General features: G+C 48.9%; 1 protein-coding gene across 1 annotated transcript in view; it reads left to right on the top strand.

The window, feature by feature from the left end:
* The window catches only part of LOC106599229 (dynein axonemal heavy chain 6-like), a gene marked incomplete at both ends in the record, with an annotated part of 90,674 nt that overhangs the window by 19,317 nt on the left and 54,553 nt on the right, over window positions 1-16,804 (top strand). Inside the window, 15 exon segments of the mRNA XM_045711662.1 lie at window positions 232-321; window positions 610-730; window positions 1,030-1,181; window positions 1,478-1,630; window positions 3,696-3,947; window positions 4,407-4,535; window positions 7,453-7,566; window positions 8,840-8,983; window positions 9,667-9,822; window positions 12,159-12,209; window positions 12,302-12,514; window positions 13,117-13,297; window positions 13,401-13,497; window positions 13,678-13,809; window positions 13,811-13,904. Of these exon segments, the coding sequence (XP_045567618.1) occupies window positions 232-321; window positions 610-730; window positions 1,030-1,181; window positions 1,478-1,630; window positions 3,696-3,947; window positions 4,407-4,535; window positions 7,453-7,566; window positions 8,840-8,983; window positions 9,667-9,822; window positions 12,159-12,209; window positions 12,302-12,514; window positions 13,117-13,297; window positions 13,401-13,497; window positions 13,678-13,809; window positions 13,811-13,904 (2,079 nt within the window).

The raw sequence follows: 16,804 nt of genomic DNA, 5'->3' as shown, positions 1-16,804 counted from the left end.
TGGTTGTATTCCACTACCATTCAGGTGGAGGAGATGTAATCCAGTTAGAGATACTATCCTATCATAACAGGGTTGTATTCCACTACCATTCAGGTGGAGGAGATGTAATCCAGTTAGAGATACTATCCTATCATAACATGGTTGTATTCCACTACCATTCAGGTAGAGGAGATGTAGTCCAGTTAGAGATACTATCCTATCATAACATGGTTGTATTCCACTACCATTCAGGTGGAGGAGAAGACGTGTGGTGACGGCCCTGGTCTGGAGGCCATGTTAGAGGATGATAAACACCTGCTGAACATCATCCTGGACATCAAGGTCAGCATTCTGTGTCCTTTTTAAAGGTCATTTCAATTAGCTAAGTGGATTGTAATTGTCTTGGACATTTTGGTGTCAACTTGGTGTCTATAATGATTCCTAATGCCAAAGCTCTCTAAATCTGTTGTGGCAGTTAAAGGACTATCACGGTCCAATGTTTTGTTATCTTGCCTCTTTGTCCTTGTGCCCTGATTCCCTGAGTGTTCGTCTAACTGGCTGCTTCATTAAGAAGTTTGTTTTGTTGTCTCTCCTCGTCTCCCTCTTCCTCCTCCTCTCGCTCCCTCTCAGCAATCGCTCCAGTTTGCGTTTGACTCGGCCAGCGTGTACGCGCGCACCTTTGAGAGCTTCCGCGTCTTCTACAGAGAGAATGAGAGTCTGGACCTGGACGCGCTCAGAGATCAAGATCACGGTACCGTAGCAACACTCTTCATCATCATCACCAACATCATCAATTAAATGAACTTACTAGGGAACAGAGAAAAATGGATTAGCCAAGGCACTCCTTTTCAGTATATAGCTTTGAGTTTCTACATTCAACACAAATACCACAGCAGCATATCCATTTTGTCTCAGTTCATTCAGACTTTTGGATCCAGTGAGGATGTTTTCTGTATATTTCACAGTGGCAAATCAACACTCCCCATCTCTCTTTTTTAAACTGTCTAGAGAGTCATCATGTGACTCTGTACCCTGTCCTGTTCCCTGTAGGAGTGGCGTTCTTCACTGAGAGTCTGGAGAAGTACCACGGCCAACATAAAGAGACCCTGGCCATCAAACAGAAGAGACACCTGGGCCTGCTGCTGGTAGACACCACTCTGCTCAAAGGGAAGCTCATCCCCTCACCACTACGCTGTCTGAAGGTAGGAGGAGAGGATCACACAATTACCCAGTGTTAAATCACCCCCTAGACCCTGGGCCTTTGCACTGTGGAGATCTGAAACTTTTTAATTGGTGTTAGCAATATGTATAAATATAAACTTCCACTTAGCCTATCAGAGGGCAAATTTGAGCTATTACCAAATTGCTTACACATGTCAAATCCTCTCGGTTCTCCACAAGTCCATAGGGCATAGGGTCAAGCGGTGGATTTGGGATTGGGCCGTCCATCCACTGACCAACATTAACGCCTGTGCTGCCCCCCCACCCTCCCCTCCAGGCCATCAATGACATGCTCCCCCTGCTGGCCAAGAGAAAGATCGACGCCATCATCGCTGAGGCTCAGGATGCCCAGTTCAAACTGGAGTTCATCCCCTCTGCAACTACAGAGTTTGTCAACTCCCTCACCTTCCTAGAGGAGATACAGGAGCGGGTAAGAGACGGTTTTGTCTAGAAGGGATACAGCTTTTGTAAAAGTTGACTTTTTCGTGGCAGGTAAGGAGAACTTACACAGCAGGGTCAGGAAAATGAACGTAGCAGGTTAGGAGAACTTACACAGCAGGGTCAGGAAAATGAACGTAGCAGGTTAGGAGAACTTACGCAGCAGGGTCAGGAAAATGAACGTAGCAGGTTAGGAGAACTTACACAGCAGGGTCAGGAAAATGAACGTAGCAGGTTAGGAGAACTTACACAGCAGGGTCAGGAAAATGAACGTAGCAGGTTAGGAGAACTTACACAGCAGGGTCAGGAAAATGAACGTAGCAGGTTAGGAGAACTTACACAGCAGGGTCAGGAAAATGAACGTAGCAGGTTAGGAGAACTTACACAGCAGGGTCAGGAAAATGAACGTAGCAGGTTAGGAGAACTTACACAGCAGGGTCAGGAAAATGAACGTAGCAGGTTAGGAGAACTTACACAGCAGGGTCAGGAAAATGAACGTAGCAGGTTAGGAGAACTTACACAGCAGGGTCAGGAAAATGAACGTAGCAGGTTAGGAGAACTTACGCAGCAGGGTCAGGAAAATGAACGTAGCAGGTTAGGAGAACTTACGCAGCAGGGTCAGGAAAATGAACGTAGCAGGTTAGGAGAACTTACACAGCAGGGTCAGGAAAATGAACGTAGCAGGTTAGGAGAACTTACACAGCAGGGTCAGGAAAATGAACGTAGCAGGTAAGGAGAAGTTACGCAGCAGGGTCAGGAAAATGAACGTAGCAGGTTAGGAGAACTTACGCAGCAGGGTCAGGAAAATGAACGTAGCAGGTAAGGAGAACTTACGCAGCAGGGTCAGGAAAATGAACGTAGCAGGTTAGGAGAACTTACACAGCAGGGTCAGGAAAATTAACGTAGCAGGTAAGGAGAACTTACACAGCAGGGTCAGGAAAATGAACGTAGCAGGTTAGGAGAACTTACACAGCAGGGTCAGGAAAATGAACGTAGCAGGTTAGGAGAACTTACACAGCAGGGTCAGGAAAATGAACGTAGCAGGTAAGGAGAACTTACACAGCAGGGTCAGGAAAATGAACGTAGCAGGTAAGGAGAACTTACACAGCAGGGTCAGGAAAATGAACGTAGCAGGTTAGGAGAACTTACACAGCAGGGTCAGGAAAATGAACGTAGCAGGTTAGGAGAACTTACACAGCAGGGTCAGGAAAATGAATGTAGCAGGTAAGGAGAACTTACGCAGCAGGGTCAGGAAAATGAACGTAGCAGGTTAGGAGAACTTACGCAGCAGGGTCAGGAAAATGAATGTAGCAGGTTAGGAGAACTTACACAGCAGGGTCAGGAAAATGAACGTAGCAGGTTAGGAGAATTAGGTTAAGGTTGATGGTCACACAGAGCCATCATCTTCTTCATTCAAGAGACTGACACAGCTCCAGAGTAGAGGACGCAGTCCCAGAGTAGCGGACGCAGTCCCAGAGTAGAGGACGCAGTCCCAGAGTAGAGGACGCAGTCCCAGAGTAGAGGACGCAGCCCCAGAGTAGCGGACGCAGTCCCAGAGTAGCGGACGCAGTCCCAGAGTAGCGGACGCAGTCCCAGAGTAGCGGACGCAGTCCCAGAGTAGCGGACGCAGTCCCAGAGTAGAGGACGCAGTCCCAGAGTAGCGGACGCAGTCCCAGAGTAGCGGACGCAGCCCCAGAGTAGCGGACGCAGTCCCAGAGTAGCGGACGCAGTCCCAGAGTAGCGGACGCAGTCCCAGAGTAGCGGACGCAGTCCCAGAATAGCGGACGCAGTCCCAGAGTAGCGGACGCAGTCCCAGAGTGCTTCGTCACTTTGTATCACACTGTAGTCATTGTTACATTACTCATTACCAAACTACTGGGAAAGATGACCCAGGGGGTCAGTGGTGTTGGTTTCATGTTGTCAGGTGAAAGTCTTTCGTGCATGTTTCTGGGAAAGGACTTAGTCGAATTTCTGTTTGCAGCCATTATGGCCCGCCTAGGAAAACATCTGGGGGAAACGCTGACAGTTCTTTCATGGTCTGTGTATTTGTGTGTCAGATGGAGTGGTTGGACGAGCAGACAGAGACCGTGTCCCAGATGTACAAGCTGATAGACTCCTACTCCGTGCCCAGCCCTCCTGAGGACTTTGCAGTCTACGCCACCCTGAAACCCTCAGTCACCGCCGTACGCAACGCCATCGACAAGGCCGTGGGAGAGAAGGACGCCAACGTGGACAAGTTCTGTATCCACCTCCAACGGGACATCACCGACCTCAACAAGGAGGTCAAGAGGGTCAAACAGCAGGCTCAGGTAACTAGAGGTCAAGGGTCAACGTTCAGATGCTTTGTATCACACTAGCTTCACCATCACGCTAAGGGTCAGTGTTTGTCCCCAGATAGGCTTTATAAATAACCGTGGAAAAAGCTAAGAATGTATACATTAGTCTCTGGATATGACAGTCATTTACAACTGGGTTCCTCTTCCCCAGGTCGTTGTGCTCTAAATCAACTGACCTGAAAAGACAATTTAGTCTGTCAGGGTAAGGTAAATAGAGATGTGTATGGGTTTGATCCAGATCAGGAAGGGGCAACTTTGATCTGAGCTTGTAATGAATGGCCGCAGTGGCTCGCGGGTCTGCATACCCACACATGCAGGCAGAGCCGGCCCTAGCCTTTTTGGGGCTCTAGGTGAAATTTTGCTGCGAGCAAAACAGTTGCCCATCCCTGATCCATATATAACTGTGTGTATGTGTTAATCTCTGCTCCCCAGAACAATCAGATCATGGACATCAACGCTGAGCGTCCCAAGGTCCGTCTGCTGCTGGAGGAGGTCCAGGTCTCCATAGACGAGCTGCAGACCCAGGCCTTCCAGTACAAGTCTTTCCAGAAGAATTTCAAGGTACTACAATACACCATACCATGCAATACCATACTATACGATACTATACTATACAATACAATATTCTACAATACAATACAATACAATACAATACAATACTATACAATACTATACAATACTATACGATACAATACATAGATGAGATGCAGAGTACTAGGATACAGTATGTCTTCTGACCACCAGAAGGCAGCAAAACACCACTTTTCACCATTGTTCCTTGAGAGAAACAGTATAGTTAAATGTAGAGTAACTTATATAGTACTGTTGTGCGTTTTAAGTATATTCCCTTTGGCACTTTTTCACACCTGGATGTGCATTGATTGAGGTGTCTCTTTCAAAGGATGCCTATATTCTCTATCCCTCATTGACCCCTTTCACCCTTCTTGTCCACTACCCTCAAGTAGAGTCATCACTCTCTGACCTCTAACCCCTGACCTCTGTAGGTGGAGGTGACTAAGTACGAGGCGTTAGCGGACCTGAGTGACCCCTCTCTGACCTCTAACCCCTGACCTCTGTAGGTGGAGGTGACTAAGTACGAGGCGTTAGAGGAGCTGAGTGACCCCTCTCTGACCTCTAACCCCTGACCTCTGTAGGTGGAGGTGACTAAGTACGAGGCGTTAGAGGAGCTGAGTGACCCCTCTCTGACCTCTAACCCCTAACCTCTGTAGGTGGAGGTGACTAAGTACGAGGCGTTAGAGGAGCTGAGTGACCCCTCTCTGACCTCTAACCCCTGACCTCTGTAGGTGGAGGTGACTAAGTACGAGGCGTTAGAGGACCTGAGTGACCCCTCTCTGACCTCTAACCCCTGACCTCTGTAGGTGGAGGTGACTAAGTACGAGGCGTTAGAGGAGCTGAGTGACCCCTCTCTGACCTCTAACCCCTGACCTCTGTAGGTGGAGGTGACTAAGTACGAGGCGTTAGAGGAGCTGAGTGACCCCTCTCTGACCTCTAACCCCTGACCTCTGTAGGTGGAGGTGACTAAGTACGAGGCGTTAGAGGAGCTGAGTGACCCCTCTCTGACCTCTAACCCCTAACCTCTGTAGGTGGAGGTGACTAAGTACGAGGCGTTAGAGGAGCTGAGTGACCCCTCTCTGACCTCTAACCCCTAACCTCTGTAGGTGGAGGTGACTAAGTACGAGGCGTTAGAGGAGCTGAGTGACCCCTCTCTGACCTCTAACCCCTGACCTCTGTAGGTGGAGGTGACTAAGTACGAGGCGTTAGAGGAGCTGAGTGACCCCTCTCTGACCTCTAACCCCTGACTTCTGTAGGTGGAGGTGACTAAGTACGAGGCGTTAGAGGAGCTGAGTGACCCCTCTCTGACCTCTAACCCCTGACCTCTGTAGGTGGAGGTGACTAAGTACGAGGCGTTAGAGGAGCTGAGTGACCCCTCTCTGACCTCTAACCCCTGACCTCTGTAGGTGGAGGTGACTAAGTACGAGGCGTTAGAGGAGCTGAGTGACCCCTCTCTGACCTCTAACCCCTGACCTCTGTAGGTGGAGGTGACTAAGTACGAGGCGTTAGAGGAGCTGAGTGACCCCTCTCTGACCTCTAACCCCTGACCTCTGTAGGTGGAGGTGACTAAGTACGAGGCGTTAGAGGAGCTGAGTGACCCCTCTCTGACCTCTAACCCCTGACCTCTGTAGGTGGAGGTGACTAAGTACGAGGCGTTAGAGGAGCTGAGTGACCCCTCTCTGACCTCTAACCCCTGACCTCTGTAGGTGGAGGTGACTAAGTACGAGGCGTTAGAGGAGCTGAGTGACCCCTCTCTGACCTCTAACCCCTAACCTCTGTAGGTGGAGGTGACTAAGTACGAGGCGTTAGAGGAGCTGAGTGACCCCTCTCTGACCTCTAACCCCTGACCTCTGTAGGTGGAGGTGACTAAGTACGAGGCGTTAGAGGAGCTGAGTGACCCCTCTCTGACCTCTAACCCCTGACCTCTGTAGGTGGAGGTGACTAAGTACGAGGCGTTAGAGGAGCTGAGTGACCCCTCTCTGACCTCTAACCCCTGACCTCTGTAGGTGGAGGTGACTAAGTACGAGGCGTTAGAGGACCTGAGTGACCCCTCTCTGACCTCTAACCCCTGACCTCTGTAGGTGGAGGTGACTAAGTACGAGGCGTTAGAGGAGCTGAGTGACCCCTCTCTGACCTCTAACCCCTGACCTCTGTAGGTGGAGGTGACTAAGTACGAGGCGTTAGAGGAGCTGAGTGACCCCTCTCTGACCTCTAACCCCTGACCTCTGTAGGTGGAGGTGACTAAGTACGAGGCGTTAGAGGAGCTGAGTGACCCCTCTCTGACCTCTAACCCCTGACCTCTGTAGGTGGAGGTGACTAAGTACGAGGCGTTAGAGGAGCTGAGTGACCCCTCTCTGACCTCTAACCCCTGACCTCTGTAGGTGGAGGTGACTAAGTACGAGGCGTTAGAGGAGCTGAGTGACCCCTCTCTGACCTCTAACCCCTGACCTCTGTAGGTGGAGGTGACTAAGTACGAGGCGTTAGAGGAGCTGAGTGACCCCTCTCTGACCTCTAACCCCTAACCTCTGTAGGTGGAGGTGACTAAGTACGAGGCGTTAGAGGAGCTGAGTGACCCCTCTCTGACCTCTAACCCCTAACCTCTGTAGGTGGAGGTGACTAAGTACGAGGCGTTAGAGGAGCTGAGTGACCCCTCTCTGACCTCTAACCCCTGACCTCTGTAGGTGGAGGTGACTAAGTACGAGGCGTTAGAGGAGCTGAGTGACCCCTCTCTGACCTCTAACCCCTGACCTCTGTAGGTGGAGGTGACTAAGTACGAGGCGTTAGAGGAGCTGAGTGACCCCTCTCTGACCTCTAACCCTGACCTCTGTAGGTGGAGGTGACTAAGTACGAGGCGTTAGAGGAGCTGAGTGACCCCTCTCTGACCTCTAACCCCTGACCTCTGTAGGTGGAGGTGACTAAGTACGAGGCGTTAGAGGAGCTGAGTGCGGAGGTGAAACTGAAACAGCTGCTGTGGGACTCTCTGGAGGAGTGGGATGCCCTGCAGGCCGGCTGGATGGAGGTACAGTATGGAACCATGCAGGGGGTTAGATATCACACACAAGACACTGTGTTCCCTACCATACACTTCTGACACTTTACAAAGGGGATTGTTCCTCTATTCCTCCGCTGTCTCAGTCTCACCTTTTGCATTCTGACCATGCTGCAAAAGTTAATACCATTTTGTCCCAAAATGAGGCTACAGCAACATATTCTAACTGCCTGTGTATCTTCCTTCTCAGTGTATGTAGTAACAGTAGTATACTCCACCTGTCTTCTCAGTGTATGTAGTAACAGTAGTATACTCCACCTGTCTTCTCAGTGTATGTAATAACAGTAGTATACTCCACCTGTCTTCTCAGAGTATGTAATAACAGTAGTATACTCCACCTGTCTTCTCAGAGTATGTAATAACAGTAGTATACTCCACCTATCTTCTCAGAGTATGTAATAACAGTAGTATACTCCACCTATCTTCTCAGAGTATGTAATAACAGTAGTATACTCCACCTGTCTTCTCAGAGTATGTAATAACAGTAGTATACTCCACCTGTCTTCTCAGTGTATGTAATAACAGTAGTATACTCCACCTGTCTTCTCAGTGTATGTAATAACAGTAGTATACTCCACCTGTCTTCTCAGAGTATGTAATAACAGTAGTATACTCCACCTGTCTTCTCAGAGTATGTAATAACAGTAGTATACTCCACCTGTCTTCTCAGTGTATGTAATAACAGTAGTATACTCCACCTGTCTTCTCAGAGTATGTAATAACAGTAGTATACGCCACCTATCTTCTCAGAGTATGTAATAACAGTAGTATACTCCACCTATCTTCTCAGAGTATGTAATAACAGTAGTATACTCCACCTGTCTTCTCAGTGTATGTAATAACAGTAGTATACTCCACCTATCTTCTCAGTGTATGTAATAACAGTAGTATACTCCACCTATCTTCTCAGAGTATGTAATAACAGTAGTATACTCCACCTGTCTTCTCAGTGTATGTAATAACAGTAGTATACTCCACCTATCTTCTCAGAGTATGTAATAACAGTAGTATACTCCACCTGTCTTCTCAGTGTATGTAATAACAGTAGTATACTCCACCTGTCTTCTCAGAGTATGTAATAACAGTAGTATACTCCACCTGTCTTCTCAGTGTATGTAATAACAGTAGTATACTCCACCTATCTTCTCAGTGTATGTAATAACAGTAGTATACTCCACCTATCTTCTCAGTGTATGTAATAACAGTAGTATACTCCACCTGTCCTTCTCTCTCTCCCTCCCAGTGTAAGTTTGAGGAGTTGGACCCAGAGACTCTGAGTGCCCAGGTCAATAAGTATGCCAAGTGTGTGAACCAGCTGGAGAAAGGCCTGCCACCCAACAGTGTGGTTCCACGACTCAAAGAGCACGTTGAGGCCATGAGGGAGAAGGTATGATGTGTGTGTGATGATTCTCTCCAGTTGATGTTGATATGATGTGTGACAGGTGTTTTTTGTTACAGTCTGTAATATACTGTATATGCATGAGTGTACAAAACATTAGAAACACCTGCTCTTTCCATGACACAGACTGACCTGGTGAAAACTATGATCCTTATTGATGTCACTTGTTAAATCCACTTCAATCAGTGTAGATGAAGGGGAGGAGACATGTTAAAGAAGGATGTTTAAGCCTTGAGACAATAGATTCATGGATTGTGTGTTCCATTCAGAGGGTGAATGGGCAAGACAAAAGATTAAAGAGCCTTTGAATGGGGTATGGTAGTAGGTGCCAGGCGCACCGGTTTGAGTGTGTAAAGAACTGCAACGCTGCTGGGTTTTTCACACTCAACAGTTTCCTGTGTGTATCAAGAATGGTCCACCAACCAAAAGACATCCAGCCAACTTGACACAACTGTGGGAAGCGTTGGAGTCAACTTAGGCCAGCATCCCTGTGGTATGCTTTCAACACCTTTTAGAGTCCATGTCCTGACGAATTGAGACTGTTCTGAGGGCAGAAGGGAGTACTAATGTTTTGTACACTCAGTGTGTGTGTGTGTGTGTGTGTGTGTGTGTGTGTGTGTGTGTGTGTGTGTGTGTGGAGTGTAACGTGTGTGTGTGTTTTCTCCCTCCAGCTCCCAGTGATCACAGACCTGCGTAACCCGTGTCTGAAGGGCAGACACTGGGAGATTCTGGAGGCCATCATAGAGACCAGTCTCCTGGAGGAACCTCAAACTCTGGCCTCTCTAGAGGAACTCAACATCTTCAGCTACAGCGAAGCGATACAGGAGGTAACACCCACCCTCTGCTATGACATGGACATACAGGAGGTAACACCCACCCTCTGCTATGACATGGACATACAGGAGGTACCACCCACCCTCTGCTATGACATGGACATACAGGAGGTAACACCCCACCCTCTGCTATGACATGGACATACAGGAGGTAACACCCGCCCTCTGCTATGACATGGACATACAGGAGGTAACACCCACCCTCTGCTATGACATGGACATACAGGAGGTAACACCCGCCCTCTGCTATGACATGGACATACAGGAGGTAACACCCACCCTCTGCTATGACATGGACATACGGGAGGTAACACCCACACCCTCTGCTATGACATGGACATACAGGAGGTAACACCCACCCTCTGCTATGACATGGACATACAGGAGGTAACACCCACACCCTCTGCTATGACATGGACATACAGGAGGTACCACCCACCCTCTGCTATGACATGGACATACAGGAGGTAACACCCACCCTCTGCTATGACATGGACATACAGGAGGTAACACCCACCCTCTGCTATGACATGGACATACAGGAGGTACCACCCACCCTCTGCTATGACATGGACATACAGGAGGTAACACCCCACCCTCTGCTATGACATGGACATACAGGAGGTAACACCCGCCCTCTGCTATGACATGGACATACAGGAGGTAACACCCACCCTCTGCTATGACATGGACATACAGGAGGTAACACCCGCCCTCTGCTATGACATGGACATACAGGAGGTAACACCCACCCTCTGCTATGACATGGACATACGGGAGGTAACACCCACACCCTCTGCTATGACATGGACATACAGGAGGTAACACCCACCCTCTGCTATGACATGGACATACAGGAGGTAACACCCACACCCTCTGCTATGACATGGACATACAGGAGGTACCACCCACCCTCTGCTATGACATGGACATACAGGAGGTAACACCCACCCTCTGCTATGACATGGACATACAGGAGGTAACACCCACCCTCTGCTATGACATGGACATACAGGAGGTAACACCCACCCTCTGCTATGACATGGACATACAGGAGGTAACACCCACACCCTCTACTATGACATGGACATACAGGAGGTAACACCCACCCTCTGCTATGACATGGACATACAGGAGGTACCACCCACCCTCTGCTATGACATGGACATACAGGAGGTACCACCCACCCTCTGCTATGACATGGACATACAGGAGGTACCACCCACCCTCTGCTATGACATGGACATACAGGAGGTAACACCCCACCCTCTGCTATGACATGGACATACAGGAGGTAACACCCGCCCTCTGCTATGACATGGACATACAGGAGGTAACACCCACCCTCTGCTATGACATGGACATACGGGAGGTAACACCCACACCCTCTGCTATGACATGGACATACAGGAGGTAACACCCACCCTCTGCTATGACATGGACATACAGGAGGTAACACCCACACCCTCTGCTATGACATGGACATACAGGAGGTACCACCCACCCTCTGCTATGACATGGACATACAGGAGGTACCACCCACACCCTCTGCTATGACATGGACATACAGGAGGTACCACCCACACCCTCTGCTATGACATGGACATACAGGAGGTAACACCCACACCCTCTGCTATGACATGGACATACAGGAGGTAACACCCACACCCTCTGCTATGACATGGACATACAGGAGGTAACACCCACCCTCTGCTATGACATGGACATACAGGAGGTAACACCCACACCCTCTGCTATGACATGGACATACAGGAGGTAACACCCACACCCTCTGCTATGACATGGACATACAGGAGGTAACACCCACCCTCTGCTATGACATGGACATACAGGAGGTAACACCCACACCCTCTGCTATGACATGGACATACAGGAGGTAACACCCACCCTCTGCTATGACATGGACATACAGGAGGTACCATCCACCCTCTGCTATGACATGGACATACAGGAGGTACCATCCACCCTCTGCTATGACATGGACATACAGGAGGTACCACCCACCCTCTGCTATGACATGGACATACAGGAGGTACCACACACCCTCTGCTATGACATGGACATACAGGAGGTAACACCCACACCCTCTGCTATGACATGGACATACAGGAGGTAACACCCACCCTCTGCTATGACATGGACATACAGGAGGTAACACCCACCCTCTGCTATGACATGGACATACAGGAGGTACCAACTACAGACTTGTTGATGTAGTTGTATGTAGCCATTCTGTTGTAGCAGGTAAACCAGGTCAAACAGAAGCAGTACAGTAAAGTGTTTGACCCAGTCTGGTTCTTCTCTTCCAGGTGTCAGGACAGGCTTCAGGAGAGGCATCCCTGGAGACCATCCTTAAAAAGGTAGGACAGACCCAGGAAGAACATGAAAAGATTCCATGCTGTAGTTCTACTTCCTGTAATTGCTATTGTCTAAACTCAACCCCACTGTGTAGGTTGAGGATTCCTGGAAGACCACGGAGTTTCCGGTTCTCTCCCACCGGGAGTCTAAAGACCTGTTCATCCTGGGAGGAACTGATGACATTCAGGTGCTGCTGGATGACAGTACCATCAACATGGCCACGGTGGCGTCCTCTCGCTACGTCGGCCCCATCAAGACCAGAGTAGACGAGTGGCAGAGGCAGCTAAACCTCTTCAGCCAGACACTGGTGAGACCGAGACCAATCACATTCATTTACTGTTTTGGCTAAACTCTAGGTGACAGACTAGTGTCAGACCAAATCAAATGGATGCTACTGTGTGATGATGCTGTTTTATACACCAAATGGTCATGTATCAAATGCTAGGTCATTCTCTCCTCCTTCTCTCCCCCTCCCCCTCTATCCTTCTAATCCTAACCCTCTTTCTCTCACTGATCTACTTCTCTCTCTCTCTGGCTCTACCTGCAGAGTATCTTCAGTGCTCCACATGATAACTTCTCTCTCTCTCTCCCTCCTGTAGGAAGAGTGGCTGACGTGTCAGCGTAACTGGCTCTACCTGGAGAGTATCTTCAGTGCTCCAGAATATAACCTCTCTCTCTACCTCCATCCCTCCCTCCCTCTCTCTCTCCCTCCCTCTTTCTACCTCCATCCCTCCTTCCCTCTCTCTCTCTCTCTCTCTCTCCCTCCTGTAGGAAGAGTGGCTGACGTGTCAGCGTAACTGGCTCTACCTGGAGAGTATCTTCAGTGCTCCAGAATATAACCTCTCTCTCTACCTCCATCCCTCCTTCCCTCTCTTTCTCTCTCTCTCTCTCTCTCTCTCTCTCCTGTAGGAAGAGTGGCTGACGTGTCAGCGTAACTGGCTCTACCTGGAGAGTATTTTCAGTGCTCCAGACATCCAGAGGCAGCTTCCTGCTGAAGCCAAGATGTTCCTCCAGGTGGACAAGTCCTGGAAGGAGATTATGAGGAAGGTCAACAGGCTTCCCAATGCTCTGAGGGCTGCTACACAGCCAGGTAACTAACTCTCTCTCTCACCTCACACACACTCACACTGAGAGAGAGAGAGGGGTATCACACACGCCAACACCACTCCCCTGTTCACTTTGTCTCTCTACAGGTCTGCTGGAGATCTTCCAGAACAACAACGCCCTGCTAGACCAGATCCAGAAGTGTCTGGAGGCCTACCTGGAGTCCAAGAGAGTCATCTTCCCCAGGTACTCCGCTGTCTGCATGTATCTCTCTAGGACCAGGATTGGTGGTCACTGTCTTAACCACTTGGTTAATGGATCTATATCTGCTGATGTCATGTCTCACTGTGTTGTGATGTTCCCTGTGGTAAAATGTTGGAAGACACTTCATGAATCAACGGGTCCATCTCTCGGTACCGTTCCCAGGTTCTACTTCCTGTCCAACGATGAGCTCCTGGAGATCTTGGCTCAGACCAGGAACCCCCAGGCCGTTCAGCCCCACCTCAGGAAGTGTTTCGATGCTATCGCCCGCCTGGAGTTCGCCCTGCTGCCCCCTCCGCCCCGGCGCCATGACAACGCAGCCTGCAGACGGAGAGCAGGAGAAGGTCTACAGCAACGACATTCTGGCCATGGTCTCACCTGAAGGAGAGAAGGTAGGTAATATACTGGTCATGGTCTCACCTGAAGGAGAGAAGGTAGGTAATATACTGGTCATGGTCTCACCTGAAGGAGAGAAGGTAGGTAATATACTGGTCATGGTCTCACCTGAAGGAGAGAAGGTAGGTAATATACTGGTCATGGTCTCACCTGAAGGAGAGAAGGTAGGTAATATACTGGTCATGGTCTCACCTGAAGGAGAGAAGGTAGGTAATATACTGGTCATGGTCTCACCTGAAGGAGAGAAGGTAGGTAATATACTGGCCATGGTCTCACCTGAAGGAGAGAAGGTAGGTAATATACTGGTCATGGTCTCACCTGAAGGAGAGAAGGTAGGTAATATACTGGCCATGGTCTCACCTGAAGGAGAGAAGGTAGGTAATATACTGGTCATGGTCTCACCTGAAGGAGAGAAGGTAGGTAATATACTGGTCATGGTCTCACCTGAAGGAGAGAAGGTAGGTAATATACTGGTCATGGTCTCACCTGAAGGAGAGAAGGTAGGTAATATACTGGTCATGGTCTCACCTGAAGGAGAGAAGGTAGGTAATATACTGGTCATGGTCTCACCTGAAGGAGAGAAGGTAGGTAATATACTGGTCATGGTCTCACCTGAAGGAGAGAAGGTAGGTAATATACTGGCCATGGTCTCACCTGAAGGAGAGAAGGTAGGTAATATACTGGTCATGGTCTCACCTGAAGGAGAGAAGGTAGGTAATATACTGGCCATGGTCTCACCTGAAGGAGAGAAGGTAGGTAATATACTGGTCATGGTCTCACCTGAAGGAGAGAAGGTAGGTAATATACTGGTCATGGTCTCACCTGAAGGAGAGAAGGTAGGTAATATACTGGTCATGGTCTCACCTGAAGGAGAGAAGGTAGGTAATATACTGGTCATGGTCTCACCTGAAGGAGAGAAGGTAGGTAATATACTGGTCATGGTCTCACCTGAAGGAGAGAAGGTAGGTAATATACTGGTCATGGTCTCACCTGAAGGAGAGAAGGTAGGTAATATACTGGTCATGGTCTCACCTGAAGGAGAGAAGGTAGGTAATATACTGGCATGGTCTCACCTGAGAGAGAGAGAGAGAAGGTAGGTAATATACTGGCCATGGTCTCACCTGAAGGAGAGAAGGTAGGTAATATACTGGTCATGGTCTCACCTGAAGGAGAGAAGGTAGGTAATATACTGGTCATGGTCTCACCTGAAGGAGAGAAGGTAGGTAATATACTGGTCATGGTCTCACCTGAAGGAGAGAAGGTAGGTAATATACTGGTCATGGTCTCACCTGAAGGAGAGAAGGTAGGTAATATACTGGTCATGGTCTCACCTGAAGGAGAGAAGGTAGGTAATATACTGGTCATGGTCTCACCTGAAGGAGAGAAGGTAGGTAATATACTGGTCATGGTCTCACCTGAAGGAGAGAAGGTAGGTAATATACTGGTCATGGTCTCACCTGAAGGAGAGAAGGTAGGTAATATACTGGCCATGGTCTCACCTGAAGGAGAGAAGGTAGGTAATATACTGGTCATGGTCTCACCTGAAGGAGAGAAGGTAGGTAATATACTGGCCATGGTCTCACCTGAAGGAGAGAAGGTAGGTAATATACTGGTCATGGTCTCACCTGAAGGAGAGAAGGTAGGTAATATACTGGTCATGGTCTCACCTGAAGGAGAGAAGGTAGGTAATATACTGGTCATGGTCTCACCTGAAGGAGAGAAGGTAGGTAATATATTGGTCATGGTCTCACCTGAAGGAGAGAAGGTAGGTAATATACTGGTCATGGTCTCACCTGAAGGAGAGAAGGTAGGTAATATACTGGCCATGGTCTCACCTGAAGGAGAGAAGGTAGGTAATATACTGGTCATGGTCTCACCTGAAGGAGAGAAGGTAGGTAATATACTGGCCATGGTCTCACCTGAGAGAGAGAGAGAGAGAGAAGGTAGGTAATATACTGGCATGGTCTCACCTGAGAGAGAGAGAGAGAGAGAGAGAGAGAGAGAGAGAGAAGGTAGGTAATATACTGGTCATGGTCTCACCTGAGAGAGAGAGAGAGAGAGAGAAGGTAGGTAATATACTGGTCATGGTCTCACCTGAGAGAGAGAGAGAGAGAGAGAAGGTAGGTAATATACTGGTCATGGTCTCACCTGAGAGAGAGAGAGAGAGAGAGAGAGAGAGAAGGTAGGTAATATACTGGTCATGGTCTCACCTGAGAGAGAGAGAGAGAGAGAGAGAGAGAAGGTAGGTAATATACTGGTCATGGTCTCACCTGAGAGAGAGAGAGAAGGTAGGTAATATACTGGTCATGGTCTCACCTGAGAGAGAGAGAGAGAGAGAGAGAGAGAGAGAGAGAGAAGGTAGGTAATATACTGGTCATGGTCTCACCTGAGAGAGAGAGAGAGAGAGAGAGAGAGAGAGAGAGAGAAGGTAGGTAATATACTGGTCATGGTCTCACCTGAGAGAGAGAGAGAGAGAGAGAGAGAGAGAGAGAGAAGGTAGGTAATATACTGGTCATGGTCTCACCTGAGAGAGAGAGAGAGGAGACTTGCCGGTTTCTCTCTGTCGATTATTTCACTGTCACTGGAGAGAGATCTTGAGATGTCAAGATCGATGTAACACAGTTTTTAACGGAAATGTTGTTATCCTTGACTTCCATTATTTGGTGTGTGTGTGTGTCCCTGTGTGTGTGTGTGTGTGTGTGTGTGTGTGTGTCCCTGTGTGTGTGTGTGTGTGTGTGTGTGTGTGTCTGTGTGTGTATGTGTCCCTGTGTGTGTGTGTGTGTGTGTCCCTGTGTGTGTATGTGTCCCTGTGTGTGTGTGTGTGTGTGTGTGTGTGTGTCCCTGTGTGTGTGTGTCCCTGTGTGTGTGTGTGTGTGTCCCTGTGTGTGTGTGTGTG

Source organism: Salmo salar, unplaced genomic scaffold, assembly GCF_905237065.1.
Source record: "Salmo salar unplaced genomic scaffold, Ssal_v3.1, whole genome shotgun sequence".
In the NCBI taxonomy this organism is placed as follows: domain Eukaryota; kingdom Metazoa; phylum Chordata; class Actinopteri; order Salmoniformes; family Salmonidae; genus Salmo; species Salmo salar.
This window is presented reverse-complemented; position numbering and strand designations above follow the sequence as displayed.